Source organism: Mytilus edulis, chromosome 5, assembly GCF_963676685.1.
Source record: "Mytilus edulis chromosome 5, xbMytEdul2.2, whole genome shotgun sequence".
NCBI lineage: Eukaryota > Metazoa > Mollusca > Bivalvia > Mytilida > Mytilidae > Mytilus > Mytilus edulis.
Window position 1 is genome coordinate 53761914 of NC_092348.1, and position 22216 is coordinate 53784129.

Consider the following 22216-nt stretch of genomic DNA (forward strand, 5'->3'; position numbering starts at 1 on the left):
GACAGTATAGAAAGTCCCTGAGTATGCTCATACTCGTCGCATCATACTTGTTTAACTGTTGCATCGCCACAGAGTTCTTGTTTTCAAAACTGTTTTCTATCCAAAAGATAGTTTGAATCAAAATAATTCATAACAATGAATAAACAGTAAAATGGAGTATATATTATTTAGACAGCAACCCATCATCATTTACTACCAAAAGAAGTCTTGAGATCACTAATAATCTTGTCCCACTGATAAGTTTTACTGTAAACATTTCCCTCTACCTGCTATTCACAAGCCAGAATCTATCTACATTTTCAACATTGAAGATTATAAAACATATATCTACATAGGAGAAAGATCACATTTTTGCTGATAATGTTTTGCTGAAATGTTCACTATAACAAAATATGATTCTGTCTAAAACTACCTGTAAAATATGCAAAATCAAGTACAAACCTCTATTGTCTAAGGCATTCATTACTGCACTAAACTGTTTAAAGAAATTTAAGCCATACTCTGTACTGAAAAAAAATAAAGATCAATTAAATGTGAACGAGGAATACATTTATTTTTATTTTAACACATGGGTATAGATGCGCATTAGTTTCTCCATAGGCGGTAATGGTAACGTTTTCTTCTGTTGCTCAGTCCATATCGTTAACTTGGATATGTGTGATGGCTCGTTTCGAAGCTGAGACATTTTGACATATGTGGTTAAATTTTCGGGGTACGAAGTGAGATTACTTTTTCCGTAAATTAGCAAACCCTGAGTATCCTTTTGTGATGCGGCTCCTCATGGTAAAAAATCCCATTTTTAACACAATAAAATTGTTGAAAATTTAATACTTTGAACACATTTAATAGCTCCATAGATTTTACACATTTATTCTGTGTTCCCCTACTTTCTAAATTAACTCAAATGGTTAAGCTCAGTCACTTTTTATCATAGAAAAGTGTCAAATATCACTACACAGAGAATTTTTGTTTACACATGACTTGTGAGTTCCTCATTTCAAGGCGCATTAGGGATGTTGTCCCACATAATTGCATACAATTTTATCATCGATGCATTTGTATTGACATATCCATGTGTACACTAGTGACTAAAAGATTTTGAAAAGGTATCTTGTATTGTAGTTGTAAGCATTATAAATTTCAAGAATTCTCAGTGGTTTATTATGCTCAGGGCTAGTGTAGTGAGTCCTATTTTAAGAAATTATACCCTGTATGCAGGTGCTGCTTGAATGTTGCTAAATATTCAATGTTCTTAAACAAATACAATCATAATAGCAGAGGCTGATCAAATTAGTATTATCTAACAGAGGTGTTTACCTCTAACAGACAGAGCTACAAACAACAAGACAGACATTTTATAATCTGGTTACCTCATGATACTGTCATGGAATGCCTGTATCTTGACATTAGGGTTAAACTTTAATGTACTTTCCATTGCAACCTGCAATTGGAACATAATTATAAAATGTAAGCGTACACAAAAGTACATTTAACTTTTCTCAACATCTTACTGGAGAAGTAAATTAATGCAATAAAAATTTCATCCGATTTTATATAACACAAAGATGTTTTCTGCTCTTTGATGAGAGTTTAGTCTCTTTTACACATTCTGTGTTTCCATTCTCTATTCTTCAGTTAGTTCTCACATGTTTTTTAATTTAAAATTGAAGCAAAATCATGTATATTTGAGTTTCATATCATAACCAGGAAAACAGTCTCACTAAAGCCAGGCCCACTATCCACTTGCATATATATGTAGGTGAGTGAATAGTGGAAGCTGGCTTGAGTCAGAATTTCATCAAATAAACATTCAATTTTCTAGAGAATAAAACTATATTTCTACTGCAAAACAAAAAGGTACATGTGTTTACTGTTTCCCTATAGCTACCTAACCTACTTTGTATCCCCAAACCTTAGTATTTTTTGACCATTTTTGATTAAGCACTGTCAAGGGCACAATGTTGCTCACATAGACTCATTGTAAATTAAATGGAGAATGTGTCCCCATTAACACAGATGATGTCCACGCTTCCATACAACATTAAAAAGGGACATTACTGAAGAACAATAAAAGTGACACTACCTAAATTTGTACTTGATTTGAATTTTTTGGTAATAAGTGTTGTGTGTATAGGTTTCATAATGTTTGGTTGGGGCAAACCTAAGTTATAGAAAGGAAACAAAAAATTTTGCTCTTTTTCAAGCTATAAAGGGACATAACTCTAGAATGGTTTAAGTGACGCCATCAAAATTCAAATTTGATCTTTGTTTTGTGGTAATAAGCATTGTGTATCAGTTTGATAACATTTGGTTGAGGCAAACTTAAGTTAAATAATACATAGAAACTAAAATTTTTGTAATTTTTTAAATTATAAAGGGCCATAAAGCTAGAACAGTTAAAGTGATGCCACCAAAATGGCAACTTGATTTTGTCTTTTGTTGTAATAAGCATTGTGTAAAAGTGTCATAACATTTGGTTGGGGCAAACTCAAGTTAGAGAACAGAAACCAGTTTTGGGATATACGGACATACATACTTACAGACGGAAAGAGTAAAAGTTAATGCCTCCCTCCACTAAGTCAGAAACATAAAACAGAAATTTAAAATTCAAAACAGAGAATGTGTCCATAGAACACAGATGACCCAATCACACATTTTCTCTGTTCAGTGGACCAGGAAATTGGGGTCAAAACTCTAATTTGGCATTAAAATTAGATAGATCATGTCATCATAGTCATATTGAACATGTGTACTATGCTTCAATTTTTTTGGACTTTAACTTCATCACAAACTACCTACAATGACCAAAAACTTTATCCTGAAGCAGGACATATGTAGGTAGGGGCATAAAAAATCCCGACCAACCTACCAAATTTTTTTTTAGCATTTAACAGGATTCTCACATACTTTTAAGTTAGGCCTAAACAGTTTCGCTCTTTCTATTTTTTTCAATAATATAAAAATGGGTAAAAACAAAAATATTATTTTTTTTGACAGGGGGAGGCGGCAGTAACTTCTATGGGGTATCTAGTGACTACTTCTTCTATATTCACCTATTCATGCATCATGCATTTGAAAAAAAACTTGTCTTTAATCCATCTGTATTCATTTCCAAAGATAAAAAAAAAAATTGGTCAACTGTGTAGTATAAAGTCAATTAGATAAATCAAAGTGCTGTAAGCACTGTAGGCAGTTAACCAAAAATCAAGGCAAACATAATTATGAAAACTGTAGCAATGTTGCTTCAATCTTTTTTTTTAAGATTTAAAAGAACAAACATTAAACATTCACATATAATTGTACATTTATGTTCATTTAATGAATTAATCATTAAGGCAAATAATTCATATTTTATCAAGGTTTTCAATAGCAACGTATATATTAAGTATATTTTTTTTCGTGGTCATGAGTCTTGAGTCAGCAGTGGTACAAATTCGCAATGATTGCAGTTTTTCTAGTTGATCGTAATTGTTTGTATTAGTTGACTGTTAGTAGTTCAAGTTGACTTTAGTACGAGCTTGTAAAAGTATGAATGGACTTGCTTCCCTGGAAAGAAAAACTGAGTTTGTGTTCTACAGTTCAAAAGTTTCGAGACACAAATCAGACAAATGTTTACTACTACAGGGATCAATGGTGAGGTCTGACTGACCTGTCCATAGTAAATGTAAATGACTCCCACCTTCACCCCAAGTCCATGTCAGATGTCTAAGTTTGGAATAAAATGACATGTGTTAGGTCTAGCAAAGTGATATGCATATGTGACGCCTATGAGATTGACCTTGTTTGTCATTCAATCTTTTTGAAATAACAAACAGGAATGAATATGGTTTAGGAGTTGGTATCTCAATCCTTTACAAGTTCTCAAAACACACACAAGAGGGTATGGGGTGATCCAAGGGACTACCCCTATTTTTCATTTGATTATTTATATTGTCCCATACATGAATATAGATGGTTTAGTGGTGGGAATCTCGACCGTTATCAAGTTTTCAAACAGGAGGGGGTGGGGGACCCCAGTGTCTTCCCCTATATTTCATTTGATTTGTTATATTGTCCAATACATGAATTTATATGGTTGAGGGGTCGGGATCTCATCTGTTTCCAAGTTATCAAACAGGATTGGGTAGGGTGACCCTTAGGACTCTCCTTATATTTTATTTGATTTGTTATTTAGTCCCATACATGAGTATATATGGTTAAGGGGTTAGGATCTCGACTGTTTCCAAGTTCTCAAACAGGAGGGTGCAGTGACCCTAGGGACTCCCCCTATAATTCATTTGATTTGTTATACATGTATTGTCCAATACATGAATATATATGGTTTATGGGTGGGGATCTCAACCGTTTTCAAATTCTCAAACAGGAAGGGGTAGAGTGGCCCCACGAACTCCACCTATATTTCGTATGATTTGTTATATTGTCCCATACATGAATATATATGGTTTAGGGGTGGGGATCTCAACTGTTTCAAAGTTCCCAAACAGGAGGGGTGGGGTGACCCCAGGGACTCCCCCTGTATTTCATTTGATTGGTTATATTGTCCCATACATCAATAAATATGGTTGAGGGGTGGTGATCTCGACTGTTTCAAAGTTATCAAACAGGAGGGGTAGAGTGCCACAAAGGACTCCACATACATATCATATGATTTGCTTACATTCAGGTATCATATAATCTAGTTGCACTATATGTGTAAAATAAGAAACTTCCAGCTATTTTAACTGGCCCATTGAGAGAAAAAAAAATACCCATTGAAGCTGCAGTAATATGTTTACACTTTAAAAGCATCTAACTTGCTTTACCAACATTTATTACTGATAAAGAAAATTTATACTGTCACCAGGACCATATATATATTGTTAGATATACTGTTCCCAGCTGTCACAAAGACTCGCATTGTATTGGATACAAAATATTTTCTGTTTTTTCATTCTTTTACATATATCTTTTGGTTTTCAATTCTAGTGTTTATATTTATTTACCATGCAAAGATGTATTTTGTCATCTGTCTGATTTTTTTAAAAGTTGATCGCCAAAACCCGGAATTACCCATATCCGCTTCCGGAATCGGATCCGATAGTGTAATTTTCTTCTCATGTCAGCCATTTTGTTTTCAATGTTGTTTTTGTCAGATACGATTCTACTCGAATTTAAACATTATTTGTTGGCGATTTTCTGTATAAACCTAGCGGTTGAACAAAATGAACATCGCTGTCATGAATTATAATGCTAAAAACAAGTTTTGAGATCGTTTATTTAGGAGACTTTGGTAAAAAGGTTTGCAAAGCTATTTTTTTATTTCCTCTCAAGTCGGGCATGTCGAGTGTAGCTAGTAGCCAAGTAGAAAGTCTGACTGTAAAAGTGGAAGGTCGCAGACCTCGGACAACCACTAATTTGAACCCCTGCCTCCAAATTGAAAAGATACAAAAATTTCATCTTATAATTTAAAATTGCCGCCAACAGCATGAACAGTTTAAGACTACTGACGTAGTTGACTACGTATTGACAACAAACAATATTCCTACGACTTTTGCCATTTGGGAAATCTAAACTACTTGTCTTTAGAGATTTTCGGCGATTAAAAATTCCATACATTTGTTCTTTGACAGCTTAGCCAAAATCTCAGGAGATAATAAACTACATAAAGATTCCTAATGTGCCCTACTTCCTATGTACAACTTCAAAACTTTTGGATAAATCGATGATCATTTAGGGTTTTTCTGGTCATATTTTTTGTAATCAAGAATTAAAAGTATGAAAAAACTGTCCAATTAGTATAAATAACATAACATCCAGCTAGATAATAACAATGGGACATATTTCAGCATTTATTTGGTAGAACACAAATAAAAGGTGCTCGCATAAGGCAGCTTAACTGCCTAAAAATCTTGAGCAAACTTAACAGATAATCAAAGTGACATCAACAGGTCAACCTGGTTAATGTTATAATATATTTTGTGGTAACACATTAATAACTTGCTAATATAAGGAAATTTAGATTTTAAAATTGTGATATTTAGCTGGCTCCTAGAACAATTTAAAACATTTTTTTTTTTTATCAAATACTGGCTTACTTTGGCCTTTGACTTGCCCACATGCTCTTTGCGAAACAGGAACTGTCTATTAAGATTACTAACATCAATTGTGTCTAGATCAATCTGTAATAAACAAAATAGATAAATAAAAAATCAAGCAATGTATACATGTGTAACCAAAGCATGTTTCTTCCTACAAAATCATCTTTGTCTCCAACGGGACTCTAACCTGGGACCTCACTGTTACCAGGCAGTGTGTATACCGACTGAGCTAAAGAAGTACTTCCTTAGCTTCACTGCTTACCGCTGACTAAGTAATCCTGTCACACATACATTTTTTCGTTAGTAAACATTACAATAGGCATGATAGGCTTACAAGCTTTAATCTTATTTGGCTGAAGATTTCAGAAGAATGTTATAATACTGTCTACTGCACCACAGTTGAAGCCTTCAGAGAACAGATTCCTATATATCTGTTCTCAATCAATACTCACATCATGTAATTGTAACACCTTGTAAATACATTTTAGTTTCATCTTATGTGTACAGTGAAAATCAAAACAAGTTATTATTTCTTTATTAAATTTTTGATGTAAATATAAAATTGAAAATATTACCCATGCATGCATAGCACTTAGTTGTCAATAGTATGATGGAGTGTGGAAACTGAAAGAAGAAGATTTTAATGCCACATCTCAGTTAATGAGTAAAAAAAAGCAAGTGACAGTAACTAGTCTTCTGCTAATACCTGGATATGATTAAAAATATTACTTAGCAATAGTAGATCATTCAAACTCCTTATTAATCTAAGTATCAATAAGTTACAGTCAGAAGATATCAAACTAATGTTATATAATATATTTAGGTAGGAATGCCCTCTATCATCTGATGTCAAATGGTATTTTTTTTGCAACAGTTTATGGTGATTCACCAAAATATAATCATTACAGTGATTCCTCAGAGGTCTTGATAATTATTCATTATCTTTACTTAGGAAAGAATTCAAAAGTGACTTCTCAAAATCTATCGACTTTTTATTGTTACGACAATACACCTTATCGCTAATCCCGGCTGACCTGGCCGCTTGAACTTTTGACGCACACAACAATCACTTTTCCATTGTGGCGTCAGATATTTTGCTTTATGACGTCAAAATTTAACGGGAACCTGTGTGATTTCCAGTAATGGCGGACAAATAGCGATAAGTTGTATGTACATTTTTTTTTCAAAATGCACCAAAAAATACCCTAGTGTGGTTTGACAAGATATTTTACCTGTTTTCGTCATGAAGGTACCCCCATTACCAACTGATTACAACCCTCATTAAAGACAATATTTGTATCATTCAAACAGTTACAGACAATGACTCTACAGGATGTAAAAAAGGGGGGTTTAATTACTACGAACTTACGACAGTGATGTCATTAAATCCTGTCAAAACAAGATTTTTCAATAATTCACACCCAATTCCACCTGCCCCAACAACAAGAATTTTACTCTGTTTTACACATTCACGTGTATTTTCAATCAAAACTCCCGACAAATTTGCCGCCATTGTTTACATTCAAATGTGGGACACCAAATGGTTCGGGGAGAGCAATGATAAAGAAATGGGTTTCCAAGAATAATGACTGTTTATCTTTTAAAGAAATTAAATTATCGAATTATCTTTAAAGGCGCTTACTTTTTAATGTAAACAAATCAAGATGAATAATTTCAAGCCGATAACTTGAATAGTTGAATAAAATCATTTAACTTATCAATTAACGATCCGGATTTTGTACGTGACTGTCCCTGAAACTGTTTGTAATTACCTTTCTTTTAGTTTTACTAATTCGGTTTCAAGTGTCCAAAAGAACAGAGAATGTTACAGTGTGACAAAGGTTCGTCGCCGCTATTATTTCTAATATATAATGTAAACATACTATATACCATATAACATAAAAGCCATGAGGCTCTTAAGCTGGATCTGGAGCTGTGTAATATGAATTGAATGTACACATAACATGCATAATATTCCTGAAGTTGCTTCTTGTCATCATTGTAGTCCAAACAATTATGACGTCTGGCAAGGCTATTTTATTTTTTTTCTGGGACGCCTTCCTACAAAGGAATGTACGATATCAACATCAAGGTGAATAAAAATAAATGAGGTACATATATACTTATGTTTTTTTTACCCTCATACATGTCATAGACAGACATAGTCCAAATAATTATGACGTCTTGAAAGGCTATTATAATTTTTTTCTTTGACGCCTTACAGTCGATGTAAGGCGTCAAAGAAAAAAATTATAATAGCCTTTCAAGACGTCATAATTATTTGGACTAAGACAGACAGTGTACCTCCAAACTTCTTTTAATATGGAATGAAATGCCCTGGAACGCAACTGATATAAGATGTATTCAATACACACGAAAAAACGTTGTCAGAAGAATCCGACTTTATTCATGTTATTCAGAAACAATTAAAAAGAAATAAGTCTAGCAATAAACAACCCAAAACATGATTACGAATTATTCAACAAATAAAAAAAAACGTTGTCAGAATCCCAATGCCTCTAATTTCAAACAATGAAAAGAAATATGTATAGCAATACACTAACCAAAACATGATTAATATTTTATCAACACATCAAAAAAAAATGTTGTCAGAATCTTACTCTGTTTAAAAACAATGAAAAAACATTTATAGCAATACTTGATTACAAATTATTAAACACAAAACAATAAGAATTGGGCGTGAACATGTAGGGTGGGAACATGTAGGGAGCGAAAGTGAAAGGGGCGAACATGAATTGGTGCAAATCTGATTGGGCACGAACGGACCTGGATTCATCATTAAGAGATATTTCATTCTGTAATTACTGAAACCAGACATCATGGACATGAAAAACAAAATATTTTTATTGCACCTTTGGTAAATTAGTGATATAATGATTGGTTAAATGCTGTCACCCCTATGGATTTCTATGGAGTCAGTCATTAGATTTCATATGGGGTTGTTGGAATAGTAATACATTTGTATCTGTCATGTTTCAGTTAATGAAAGTTTACCAGTGAATGTTACAGACGAAGTCATTCAACAAAACCCTGAATTTTCTAGACTTCTGAATTTGCTTTCACAACACATCAACAGTGATGGCACATCTGTTCAAGCTGAAAAGGATCTACAGCAGGTGAGTGTTCCAAACCTTATTCTGGAATATCGAAATTGGAGTTGGAATTTAGGATAAATCTATCGGTTTATATAAATTGTCAGACCTAAAATATGACAAAAAAATGACCACAGATCGAATGCTACTATATCTAGTATGCACCCATCTTGATGGATTATATATTGAAAAATAGAAGATGTGGTATGATTTCCAATGAGGTACAATGTAACTCTGCACCAGAGACTAAATGACCAAATGACACAGAAATTAACAACTTTACATAATGCACTGCTTTCAATATTGAGCAAAACCTGTACTGCATAGTCAGCTGTAAAAAGGCCTTGAAATGACAAGTGTAAAACAATTCAAAAAAGAAAACTTAAAACCTTATCTATATACAAAACAATGAATGAAAAACAAATATCATATGCAAACAACAACCATTGACTGGGGCCAGGCACAGTAAAAATAAGAATAAAATATAAAAATCAGTGAAACACTGAAATTTCATGATTCAGTTGGTTTTAATAAAAATTTTAAAAACTTCATTTCATAGTCATGATAGTTATAGGTTTAAGTTAAGTTTCCATATAATTATACAATTATTTTTTTGTACTATTAACTGTTACCTATAATGGCAAAATACATAAAAAGGATTACAGCAATTACAAAAAAATAGACTGTAGAAGTCCAACACCTGACTCTTCCAAGAGAATAGATGTACAAACATCAACAAAACAACACATGTTGACGTTGGTTTATCATATATGGTTTTTGAAATCAATTTGATGGAGAGCAATATTTTGTCATTGTAGATTACCTATGTTTATGTATCAGAAACATTTAACATACTATTATAAGTGGATGTCATTATAGATTATTGTTGATCATCTCAACAGGATTGATTTTCTCGCTTGAGCCAGTACGGCGTAAGCAAAAGCAATCGAGTTGAGATGACCAATGATAATCTGTTTATCACTATTTTACCTATGACGACATGTCAGTTTCATGTCAATTTCATTAGCAATGCCACATGCCTCCTTAGTTTCTAGCGATAATTTTCCATCTCAAGCGAGTAGCATGATATGAAAAATTATCACAAAAACAGATCAAAGAAAAAATGCACAAAATAGCGATAATAACGATTAATTTTTATGCCCCACCTATGATAGTAGAGGGGCAATATTTTTTCTTGTCTGTGCGTCCGTCTGTTCGTTTGTCTGTCCGTCTATTGTCTGTCTGTCCCACTTCAGGTTAAAGTTTTTGGTCAAGGTAGTTTTTGATGAAGTTGAAGTCCAATCAACTTAAAACTTAGTACACATGTTCCCTATGATATGATCTTTCTAAATTTAATGACAAATTAGAGTTTTGACCCCAAATTTACAGTCAATTGAACACAGAAAATGATAGTGCAAGTTTCAGGTTAAAGTTTTTGGTCAAGGTAGTTTTTGATGAAGTTGAAGTCCAATCAACTTGAAACTTAGTATGCATGTTCCCTATGATATAATCTTTCTAATTTTAATGCCAAATTAGAGTTTTTACCCTAATTTCACGGTCCACTAAACATAGAAAATTATAATGTGAGTGGGGCATTCGTGTACTATGGACACATTCTTGTTTTTTAATAGGCTGAGGAGGAACTTAAACATGAGAAACATAATTGGTTGATGCAGAAGACAATATACAGGGAGGTAGAGGAGCTGTTAATGGATTATGAAATCAAAAGTCAAGAATGCTCTCTGTCTTCAGAGGATAAACAAGTAAATATTTAAGCACTATTAAACTTACATATATCATTAACTCTCTTTATATTATAATCTGTTATATAAGAACCCAATAATAACCTTCCTTTTGTTCATTTTGAAGAGTAAAAATGATTTTGCTACATTTGTTCCTTCACATTTCAATAATTACATTACAGGAGGTTTTATCTTTTAAGATTCCCTAATTTTGATTGCAGAAAACATTGGAAGGCATACAAAATTATGTTTTATTTCCTTCAAAGATGTACATGTATTGGTGTTACATGAATACAACTTCATACAAACTCGTAATTTCGTGAATATACAATATAGCATAAAAATGTATTTACAGCCCAATAAAATTACAAAAGGAAGTATTCAGTTCTAACATTATACATGTAAGCACTAATAATTGTATTGTTAAAAAAAAATACATGTTGATCATGTTGATGCAGATTGTTTTCTTATAATATTTGTTTACCTCAATACACTAAACTACAGTGGTTTAAGTAATTGTTTATCGAACCTTTAATCTTTCTTTTACCTTGGTTGCTGGAAGTTTTGTGATATAAATATTGGAAACATTTATTAGGAAAACAAAGTCTGGGAGGAGATAAAGCATTGCTAATTTGTTTGTTTGTTTGTTAATTTTCCCTTAGTTTGTCCATCCTAGCTTTTGGATAAGGTCTAGATATATATTAGCAATTAGAATTTAGAAGTCTTGCATATTGGGATTAAATTTGTCAGTTGATACACCATGTCATGATGATGAGTAACAAAGATCCATAATAGATAACATTTTCTTTCATTTTATGTATTTATGTTTCAGTTTCAAGCAGCTTTACAAGAATGTTTAACAATGGCAGAAATAGGAGACTATGTAGATTGTAATCCTGAACCTGGTTCCTCATCAACCTTGTTAGGGTTAACTAGAGAAGAAATTCAAAGACAGAATCCTTATAAAAAGGTATTTATATGGAGTTGTGTGTAAAATATTCTTTTATCAACTCATTTCATGTTTAAGTGTTATACAAACTGTTGTACCTTGTAAATATTTAAATGATGATTTTATTTATTGTACCTTTAAATATCTGATAGTTATCAAAATCAAAGTTACTTTCAGAATACAGCTTTCTGTTCCACTCTAACAATGATTAACACAATACAAAGGAATGAATTTATCATTAAAATTTTGCAAATTTATGAAATATTAAAGTAATTGCCTAACAAAAATATTTTGTTTTTTCAAATGTATGGAAAATACTACTTGGTATGGTCATTAACAGTTGATGATTTTATTTATGACTTCAAAATTCAAGATGAAAACATCAATGACCATTAGTTTATTAGAAACAACATATAAGAATAATAATTTTTGAATAAGTGAGCTATAATCCTGCCAAAGGAGAAGGTTTACAGAATTTGAAATTGTCCCCAAAGCTCTAATTTTATTTAGATATTGTCCAAATATTACAAGATTCATACAGAAATAGTCAGTGGGGGATCCAGGGGGGGGGGGTCTGGGGATTGGAACCCCCCCTTTTTTTGGCCGATCAATGCATTTGAATGGGAACATATAATTGGACCCCCCTTTTGTCCAAGGTTAGGAACCCCCTTTTTAAAATGGCTGGATCCGCCACTGATAGTTGTGATATGATTATTGGTATACAATAACTTTTTCATGACACATCCAATTATAAATAAAACCAGTATGACTCTTAAATTAAGGGTAAACATTATTTGTGGTTAAATTGTTACACATTGTTTTTGACTATTTTGAAAATAAATTATTTCGACTGCTAAACAGAAAATATTTGTGTGTAGGGATTCATCAAAAATCTTAGCAACTTTTGTACAGAACAAATTGTATTATAGGTTTCAGTTAACATTTTCTTGTAACTTTTAGGTCAGAAAAAAATCTGTTGACTTTTGAGTCTAGAAAGTACTGTCATGAGGTCATTTGTTTTCTTACTATTAAAAACTTTTGAAATAGATCCATTTTTAACCAAATTATGGCCTATTTTTATATTCTGTAATGCAGATTAAATACAAAACCATATTTTAGCAAAGTGAACCTTGTCCTTTAAACATTAATGATGCTCTTCATTACAAAAACATGTTATAAATACTGATAAATGGCCATAGGCACTATTGGAATGAAAAATATTTTTAGACTCATGATTCAATATTATTTTATTTCAGCATTTACCTTTCCTACAACAGAAGCTTTTACCAGATATAGAAGACAGATTAAGATTGAAATGTGAAAGTCTGGTAACATTTCATGACCCAGATAATGGAACAGGTAAAATTTAAGATCAGAAACTGAATACTAGTAATTGATTATGGTGTCACATACATACATAAAGCACAATAATCACATTAAAACATTATATTCATAAAATATAAAATGAACATATCAAAAACTATTGTTAGACCTCTTCTTTATTACTGTGTTTGAAAATATTGTTCAGTTTGATCAAATATTACAATTCAAATTGACACAAACATTCATTGACACACCAATATTTCAGTCAGATTTAACTTTTAAAGATAATGTCATTATACACCAACTCTAAAAGAGGGAGCTATAATGCAATCACCTTGGCAGTATGTTCATCCATCTTTGTTTCCAAGAAACATTTTTGTCACACTTTTCATAGAAACTTCTAACAGTGTGACTTTTTTTGGTCAGCAGCTAATAATGATGAAACATAGTGTTTACAGATCTATACATTGAAGACCTGTTGGTGACCTTCTGCTGTTGTCTGTTCTATGATCGGGTTGTTGTCTTTTTGACACATTCCCCATTTCCATTTTCAATTTTATTTGAATTTTTCATTATATTTAAAATACTTAAAATCAATTAGTCGCACTTTTCTCAGAAACTACTGAACAGAATGGCTTCAGATTTGGCCAGCAGTAATGATTTGTAACATATTTGCACTTATGGCATCTGTTAGATACCTACTTTTTTAATACTTTGAATTTTCAGTTAAGGTAGTCTTAAAAGTTCACCTACATTAGCACTAGCTTTTCAACAATGAGGTTGTAAGGTCAAATCTTGCATGTAGAAGGTGTGTTGGACTTAGAACCTATCTGATTAGGATTGCCAGTTTTCCTGCAAAAAAGGTCTGTGGTTCTCTATGACCACTCTGGCTTCCTCCATATATTAAAACTTACAACCACTATAGGCTAAGTGTGCTGAAATGGCAAAACACGGACAATCAGTCAATTAAACACATTATTTTTGTTTTCAGAGAGTGACAGACTTACCTTTGCCAAGGCTTCACAACTACCAGCAATGATTGATTCAGAGTGTCATGAGTTAAAACAAATGAAAGTTAAACTGAACAAAGAAAAACACAGAAAGGATAAACAATTTTGGTTATATTATCAGGTATTTTTTGTCTTCTAGCTTGGTAAAGATGTGAAATATCTATAATATGTAATATTAATTTTATCACTCTTTCAGTTTCTACACACTGAAAAACCTGTATTAAGCAGTGACTCATGGGATATACCAAAAGTAACCTTAAATGAGGTTCCCAGTTCAGACATTGCAAGGCTAAGTAAAGAACACTGAAAATGAAAATGAAATTTTATTAAAATGATTAATATTTAGTTGAAATGCAATTTATAGAAATGTAGTAACACAATTGGAAAGTTTTTTTTTGGAATAACTTCCCAATATTTCTGCCACCTTGCAATTAACTTTTTCATAATATTTCAAGTTAGAGTAATATGACAAGACCTCTGTATTTGAATGAAAATATTATATTGTATTGTAGTTATTTTAATTTGCATTTACTTATCCCCCAAATCACCCACATTTTTGCAGTTTTCAATGTGTATGTACAATGTAAGGGACGACATCAAAAGTTCAATGAAGGATAAAAAACTTAATTCACATAGTTTTTTCACTGACCCCCCTACCCCCTCTTAACTTAATTTGGGAAAAATTGATTGCCCCATATGGATATATGTAAAAATCAATGTTGGATAACCAAATCTTGCAGCAGTTCAACCCCCACACCCCAAAACTACCGGTATTTGAATAAAGTTTTTATACGACCGCAAATTTTGAAAAAATTTGTCGTATATTGCTATCACGTTGGCGTCGGCGTCGTCGTCGTCGTCGTCGTCCGGCGTCCGAATACTTTTAGTTTTCGCACTCTAACTTTAGTAAAAGTGAATGGAAATCTATGAAATTTTAACACAAGGTTTATGACCACAAAAGGAAGGTTGGTATTGATTTTGGGAGTTTTGGTCCCAACATTTTAGGAATTAGGGGCCAAAAAGGGCCCAAATCAGCATTTTCTTGGTTTTCGCACTATAACTTTAGTTTAAGTTAATAGAAATCTATGAAATTTTGACACAAGGTTTATGACCACAAAAGAACGGTTGGGATTGATTTTGGGAGTTTTGGTCTCAACAGTTTAGGAATTAGGGGCCAAAAAAGGGCCCAAATAAGCATTATTCTTGGTTTTCGCACAATAACATTAGTTTAAGTAAATAGAAATCAATGAAATTTAAACACAATGTTAATGACTACAAAAGGAAGGTTGGTATTGATTTTGGGAGTTTAGGTCCCAACAGTTTAGGAATTAGGGGCCAAAAAGGGACCCAAATAAGCATTTTTCTTGGTTTTCGCACCATAACGTTAGTATAAGTAAATAGAAATCTATGAAATTTAAACACAAGGTTTATGACCATAAAAGAAAGGTTGGGTTTGATTTTGGGAGTTTTGGTCCCAACATAATAAGGGGCCCAAAGGGTCCAAAATTAAACTTTTGTTTGATTTCATCAAAATTGAATAATTGGGGTTCTTTGATATGCTGAATCTAACTGTCATGACTGTGTATGTAGATTCTTAACTTTTGGTCCCGTTTTCAAATTGGTCTACATTAAGGTCCAAAGGGTCCAAAATTAAACTTAGTTTGATTTTGACAAAAAATGAATCAGTTAGGTTCTTTGATATGCTGAATCTAAAAATGTACTTAGATTCTTGATTATTGGCCCAGTTTTCAAGTTGGTCCAAATCGGGGTCCAAAATTAAACTTTGTTTGATTTCATCAAAAATTGAATAAATGGGGTTCTTTGATATTCCAAATCTAACTGTGTATGTAGATTCTTCATTTTTGGTCCTGTTTTCAAATTGGTCTACACTAAAGTCCAAAGGGTCCAAAATTAAACTTAGTCTGATTTTAACAAAAATTGAAATCTTGAAGTTCTTTGATATGCTGAATCCAAAAATGTACTTAGATTTTTTATTATGGGCCCAGTTTTCAAGTTGGTCCAAATCAGGATCTAAAATTATTATATTAAGTATTGTGTAATAGCAAGTCTTTTCAATTGCACAGTATTGCGCAATGGCAAGAAATATCTAATTGCACAATATTGTGAAATATCAAAAAAAAATTTAATTAGAGTTATCTTTCTTTGTCCAGAATAGTAAGCAAGAAATATCTAATTGCAAAATATTGTGCAATAGCAAGATTTTTTTTTAATTGGAGTTATCTTTCTTTGTCCAGAATCAACTTAAATCTTTGTTATATACAATATACAATGTATATTCACTTTTTACTACCAACTGATAAATTAAAATAATCTTTACCATTCAGTGATAACAAGCAGTTTTTTTACATCTTAATATTTTATGATGTATTTAAATGAGTAGTTATTGTTGCAAACTCCATTAGAAATTTTAATTGAGATTAGTTTTGGAATAAGGGAAAGGGGGATGTGATTAAAAAAATTGGGTTCAATTTTTCTCATTTGAAATTTCATAAATAAAAAAGAAAATTTCTTCAAACATTTTTTTGAGAGGATTAATATTCAACAGCATAGTGAATTGCTCTAAGAGAAACAAAAATTTTAAGTTCATTAGAACACATTCATTCTGTGTCAGAAACCTATGCTGTGTCAACTATTTAATCACAATCCAAATTTAGAGCTGAATCCAGCTTGAATGTTGTGTCCATACTTGCCCCAACCGTTCAGGGTTCAACCTCTGCGGTCGTATAAAGCTACGCCCTGCGGAGCATCTGGTTTATCTTACATTGATCTTTTGATGTTGTCCCTAATCTAATTAGCTATTGAAATCCTTTTGGTTGCATTAATTTGTTAATTATCATTCTTTGCTAACTTTGACAGGTATTAAATATGCCAGAGAAATGATAAGACTTGGCTTGAACAAAAATTTTGACATGTTTTTCTGTTACAGACATTGTTAGATTCCTTGTCACTGCTGGAGGATTTGATCTGTCGGTATAGGTTACAAAACCAAACAGAACATGACACAGTTACTACAGAATGGCTAGTGTCTAAATGTGATGGTCTCTGTCTAAAAATAAGGTATGTCAAATGTACCTTATATGCTTACATTTTAAGGAATTTGAAAATAAGGAGGGTCAAAATAGATGGCATGTGCTTATATCATCTTCGCTAGCCAAAGGTTACGATCCACTCCCGCTCTCTTCACCCTTGGCAGATTGAGCCAACATTTGTGATATCTGTGTTGCGCCATCTATCGGAAGATTAAAGTCACGCCCATTCCGAATACATTATTCTTGACCAATGGTAGTACTTGAACTCTTCAATTTGGAGGTAAAAACATGGTAGCGTCTAGATTCTACCCACTTGGTAAAGCCGGAAACGAAAATATACGTCAACATTCATGCATTTCTGCATAAAACATACACAGGAACTTCTATAAGTTGATTAAAACATTCAAGTTGTCACTAAATATAGTCGTAGGTTTAGTGATGTAACGACTTGTTGCACAATAAACATGTGGCAATTGTTTACAAACACTTTCTACATTTACACGTGATCATGTTATAGGCGCTTTTTGATTGGATGCAGCGAGTTTCTACTGCAACCAATAAAAATCCTTACCTTGTGTCTCCGAAATATTATCTCAATCCGCCAAGGGTGAATAGAGCGGGAGTGGATCGTAACCCTTGGCTAGCAAAGATGGTGCTTATATATGATGGATAGTGTATGAATAGAAATTAAAAGATATCGTGGATCTTATACACATCTACAAAAAAAGTATTCATCGAATGATGTCTGAAAATAATGTATTATATAGAAAACCAAATGTTTTTTGAATAAATTCATCAAAGTCTATAATATTAAGGTAAAAACTGCAAACAGCAAAAATGATAAGCAGTAAAAGATCTACAAAAATGGGTAATGGCTAAAACCATTTAAGGTGGTTTATAACACTTCAGGGAGATATCTCTGTAAATGCCAGCTGATTGTTTTAATCAAGTTCTATTGTTAAGGGAAATATAAAGCTTCTCAGTGATCGAAATTAGTGTTTGTCAAATTGCTATATAGCTAATGACATTTTTTTGATAAAGTTTGGGGTTCAAGTTTTTTGAAATTTTTATATTTTTGTCAAAGGGTCTGTAAATAATTTGTCAAAATTTTATGAAAATTAAACGAGCCAAATTAATTTTAGTCAAGATGTTTGGTTACACAAGGAAACGGTCATATATGCCAGACTTGACTGATTCTGAAATCCATTTGTCCAAAACGACAGATTCGGATTTGGGTCAAATTTTATATTTTTGCAGAAACAATTTTGTTAAATAAGATTGGTTTTCTTAATCCCCACTTTGAACTTGTTTTCTGTTTTGTTGTCCCTTTCCTGTAATAAAATTGCCACTCCAGTAATAGTGTTAAAATCATGAGGGCTCTCCTAATAACTTTTGTAATGCTTAAGGGGAATATTGTCTAATGATCGCTCTAATCTCTTTTCCTGTGTTTTTAATTCACACCTGACTTGATCACAAGCTCAGAACTAAATTGTAAATAAATTAAAATTCCATAACAACTGTCTTCATTATTATTTAATTACTTTTCAGCTAAAAAATTAATTTAATTTACGTAGAAAAAAGGTTTTTTTTCACTTCTTACACACATGCTTTGTTTACCTTGTAATATGCATGCATGCAATTTCCTTCCGCAAATTAGACACTAAATCGTCAATTCAAAATGATTTCATGCTAAATAAAACAAGTGCAACTATTATCATTAATATTCAAACACTATCAAAGGTAAAAAATAAAAAAGCCGATGATTTCCAGTCAAATTGATCAACAAAACTAATCCCGGAAATGAGTCTGGAATTACTCGTTTTAGTACTGTCTCAAAACATCTGGTTATTAGTTTGTCTTCAAAATCGAAAGAAACGTTAGCGATGTCTGAGAAATTGATCAGTTTGAGTCATTTAAATCATTTCATTTTCATACTGTTGCCTTCCTTTAACTGCTCTTGAACGATTTTTGGAAAAATTGTAAGAATTTCGCGATGTAAATGCGATGCATCGCCAACAGTTAAAACAAGTTCCTTGATGCTATGAGTATCAGCAATAAGCAGCTGGTAAAGTGATTTTTATAATCTTTTTTGAAAAAAGACACCAACTTTAAAATTATCGCAAAATTACTGAAATTATTTGAAAAAATTTCCTGATCCTTGGTTTGGCACCACCTTAATCGTGTGACCGTTACGAGTTATTGTCCTGGAATGATTATTATTGACTAGTTTTCATGTTTTAGCCAATTATTTCCAAAACTATAGTCAATCGGTAGAAGCTGTTAAAAAACAAAATGATCAGCAAATTGAGCAAACAAGATTAACTAAAATGAAATAACTAAAATAACTGAAATCATTGCACAACTCCATACTTTATTGTTTTTTTCGTTTCAGATTAACAGAATTACAAATATTATGTGAGACGTACACAGTAGAAACTTGCAGAGCTTTAAGTCAGATTAGGTTAGTACAGTAGTTCCTGCTTATCCCATTATCAATTACAACAAATGTAAATGTTATCCTGGTTGAAAAGGATTTTTTTTATTTTTTTATTTTATAGATCTTTTGGAAATTGGAATGGAGTAATATTGTTAAGTCAAGTTTTACTCACCAGTGCGAGTTATTGACATCTCTTGACATATAACTTTTTTGAAACAACTTTGCTAACTAAGATCAAATTCGGCTTACATTATTCTTATGTATAAATCTAAGGATCATGACAAGTCACCATCATTACAGTTTTAACTAACGATAAATTACATATAGCCATGTAATATAAACATAATTGATTTTTAAAATACATAAGAAAATAAGCCTATTGGGTAATAAAGTTGATCTAAACTACCCTTTTACATGAAAGATATTCATTTGAAGTAAAGATGTACTTTAAACTTGAATAAGTTAGGATTATATGTATAAGTGGTTTATTTTACTAATAAAAATTTAAAAAAGGGTTAATTGTCTTAATTAATAACAAAATCTTATATGCAAAGGGAAGTAACTGTAGCTTCTCTAAATTGGCTACATAAGAATAAGATCAATGAGACAAATCTCCATCAGACATTTATTTTTGCATGCTCATTCAATTATCTCCATGAAAAAGTTTCATGTTTGAGTTGCAACTAATATTTTACAACACATTTTATTATGTTTTACTGTCTCTTTAATGTAATATATTGTAAACAAAATATTTGTATTTATAAAATGATGTGGTACAAGTGCCAATGAGACAACTCTTATTCCAAGTTATAAAAAGTTAACAAGGATAGGTCAAACTACAGCCTTCAACATGGAGCCTTGGCACTCCAAACAGCAAGCTATAATAGGCCCCAAAGTGACTGGTGAAAAACAATTCAAACAGGAAAAGTTTACTTAATGAATGTCAAATTCATTGATGACATTGACTTATATTGCCCAATTACAATAAAAACTAAAGCCATAAAGGCAAGCCTTTTATTTTTAAATGCTGTACACCAGGTTTAATTGTTAAAAAGCAATATTTGCAATAAAGAATCATTTAGAGTGTAAAAAAAATTTGTTTAGATAGCTTTTGGTGTACTGCACTGTGCATGACATTTTGGTGTGAATTATGAAATATTTTCAACTGAAAGTGTATAACACAAAGTACATCATGAGGCACATTGGATAATTTGGTTTTTTGTCTCGCCTTGATGGAGTGAAAAAGCGAGACATGGGTAAGCTGTTTCCAGTGTCAGCTGCAGAGACGACAGCGGTGTCAATAATATATTACTTTGTGATTAGATATAGTTTATGGCGAACCACAAGTGGTAAATCATATTTGGTATACAGTTGTATAAGCATTGGAACATCTCATTTCCATGCAGATTATTTGGCCCTGCCCCCTCAGTCATGGTCTAATGACTTGGAAACTTTTGCTTATTTTACATGTATTAGTTAGTGATTAGGTCAGTTTATGGGGAACAACGAGTGGTAGGTCAATGATATTTGATATGTAGTTGTATAAGCATTGGCATATCTCATTTCCATGGAGATAATTTGGCCTTGCCCCTCAGTCAGTCTAAAAACTTATCTTAGTTTACATGTATTAGTTCGTGATTAGATCAGTTTAAGATGAACTGCTAATGTTAAGTCAATGATATTTGGTATGCAAATCTATTGGCATTTGCAAGTATCATTTCAATTGAGATTAAATAGCCCTACCCCTCTTCATGGTTCATTGACTTTGAAACTTTTACATAGTTTACAAGTTAATGTTTGTATTTAGGTTTGGGAACGACTTATAACAAGTCACTGGTATTTGGTATGCAGTTGTATTAGCATTGGCACATCTCATTTTCATGGAGATTGTTTAGCCATGTAACTCAGTCATGGTTCATTGACTTTGAATATTTGCATAACTTGTGTAAGATGTTAAAGTATTGCTATTTTGATTTCAACATTAGCATAATCAAAATTACAAAAAGGCAAGACATATCTCTGTAATAACAGTTTATTTTTTGTTTATTGCAGAAAGTATTTAAAATCTGAGCATAATGAAACTGAAACAGAATATACTAATGTATCACAGGCATTGAAAGCATATGAATCTGTTGGAATGGGATTCGACTCTTTAGTGAATGAATATAGCAAGTTAAAAAATGAGGTAGAAAATAAACAGTGGGCACTGAAAGAATTCCAACAAAGTATAGAAAACAAAGATAGATAGTATTAAATTATTCTATTTTGTTATGTACTTTGTATATTCTTAGAACTGAGAGTATTTTATGTCTAATTTAAAGATGTCTCGGAAAATATTTCATTGTTGATATTTATAGATCTGCTATTTTGCCATATTTTTGGTGTTATTCAGATACGTTTAATAAAAATATATTTATATGCCATTTATAGTCTATTCTTACTAGTTCGTTCTGCTTAGAAATGAAGTTACTTCAGAATAATTTGTCATAGTCTGCATGTGTTTTATAGGGTTTTT

The 22216-nt window shown here is 32.1% G+C and overlaps 2 protein-coding genes across 3 annotated transcripts in view; one reads left to right on the forward strand and one right to left on the reverse strand.

Annotated features, from left to right (window-relative positions):
- The window catches only part of LOC139523894 (SUMO-activating enzyme subunit 2-like), a 39107-nt gene extending 31474 nt beyond the window's left edge, over window positions 1-7633 (reverse strand). The window contains exons 1-4 of one of the 2 annotated variants that reach the window (XM_071318268.1): window positions 7447-7633; window positions 6075-6158; window positions 1371-1441; window positions 442-506 (exon numbers count right to left, since the gene is read on the reverse strand). In XM_071318268.1, coding sequence (XP_071174369.1) covers window positions 442-506; window positions 1371-1441; window positions 6075-6158; window positions 7447-7590 — 364 coding nt within the window. In that variant the 5' untranslated portion in view covers window positions 7591-7633. The remainder of the gene's footprint in view (window positions 1-441; window positions 507-1370; window positions 1442-6074; window positions 6159-7446) is intronic. The other variant, XM_071318269.1, reaches the window with a different exon arrangement.
- Window positions 7634-7787: 154 nt separating this feature from the next.
- LOC139523895 (HAUS augmin-like complex subunit 4) lies at window positions 7788-22124 on the forward strand. The gene is made up of 9 exons (XM_071318270.1): window positions 7788-7918; window positions 9078-9214; window positions 10822-10953; window positions 11765-11902; window positions 13138-13240; window positions 14196-14335; window positions 17162-17292; window positions 19657-19725; window positions 21754-22124. Exons 1-9 carry the CDS (start codon window positions 7900-7902, stop codon window positions 21947-21949), a joined length of 1065 nt encoding a protein of 354 aa, XP_071174371.1. The 5' UTR covers window positions 7788-7899; the 3' UTR covers window positions 21950-22124.
- The last annotated feature ends 92 nt before the right edge of the window (window positions 22125-22216 follow it).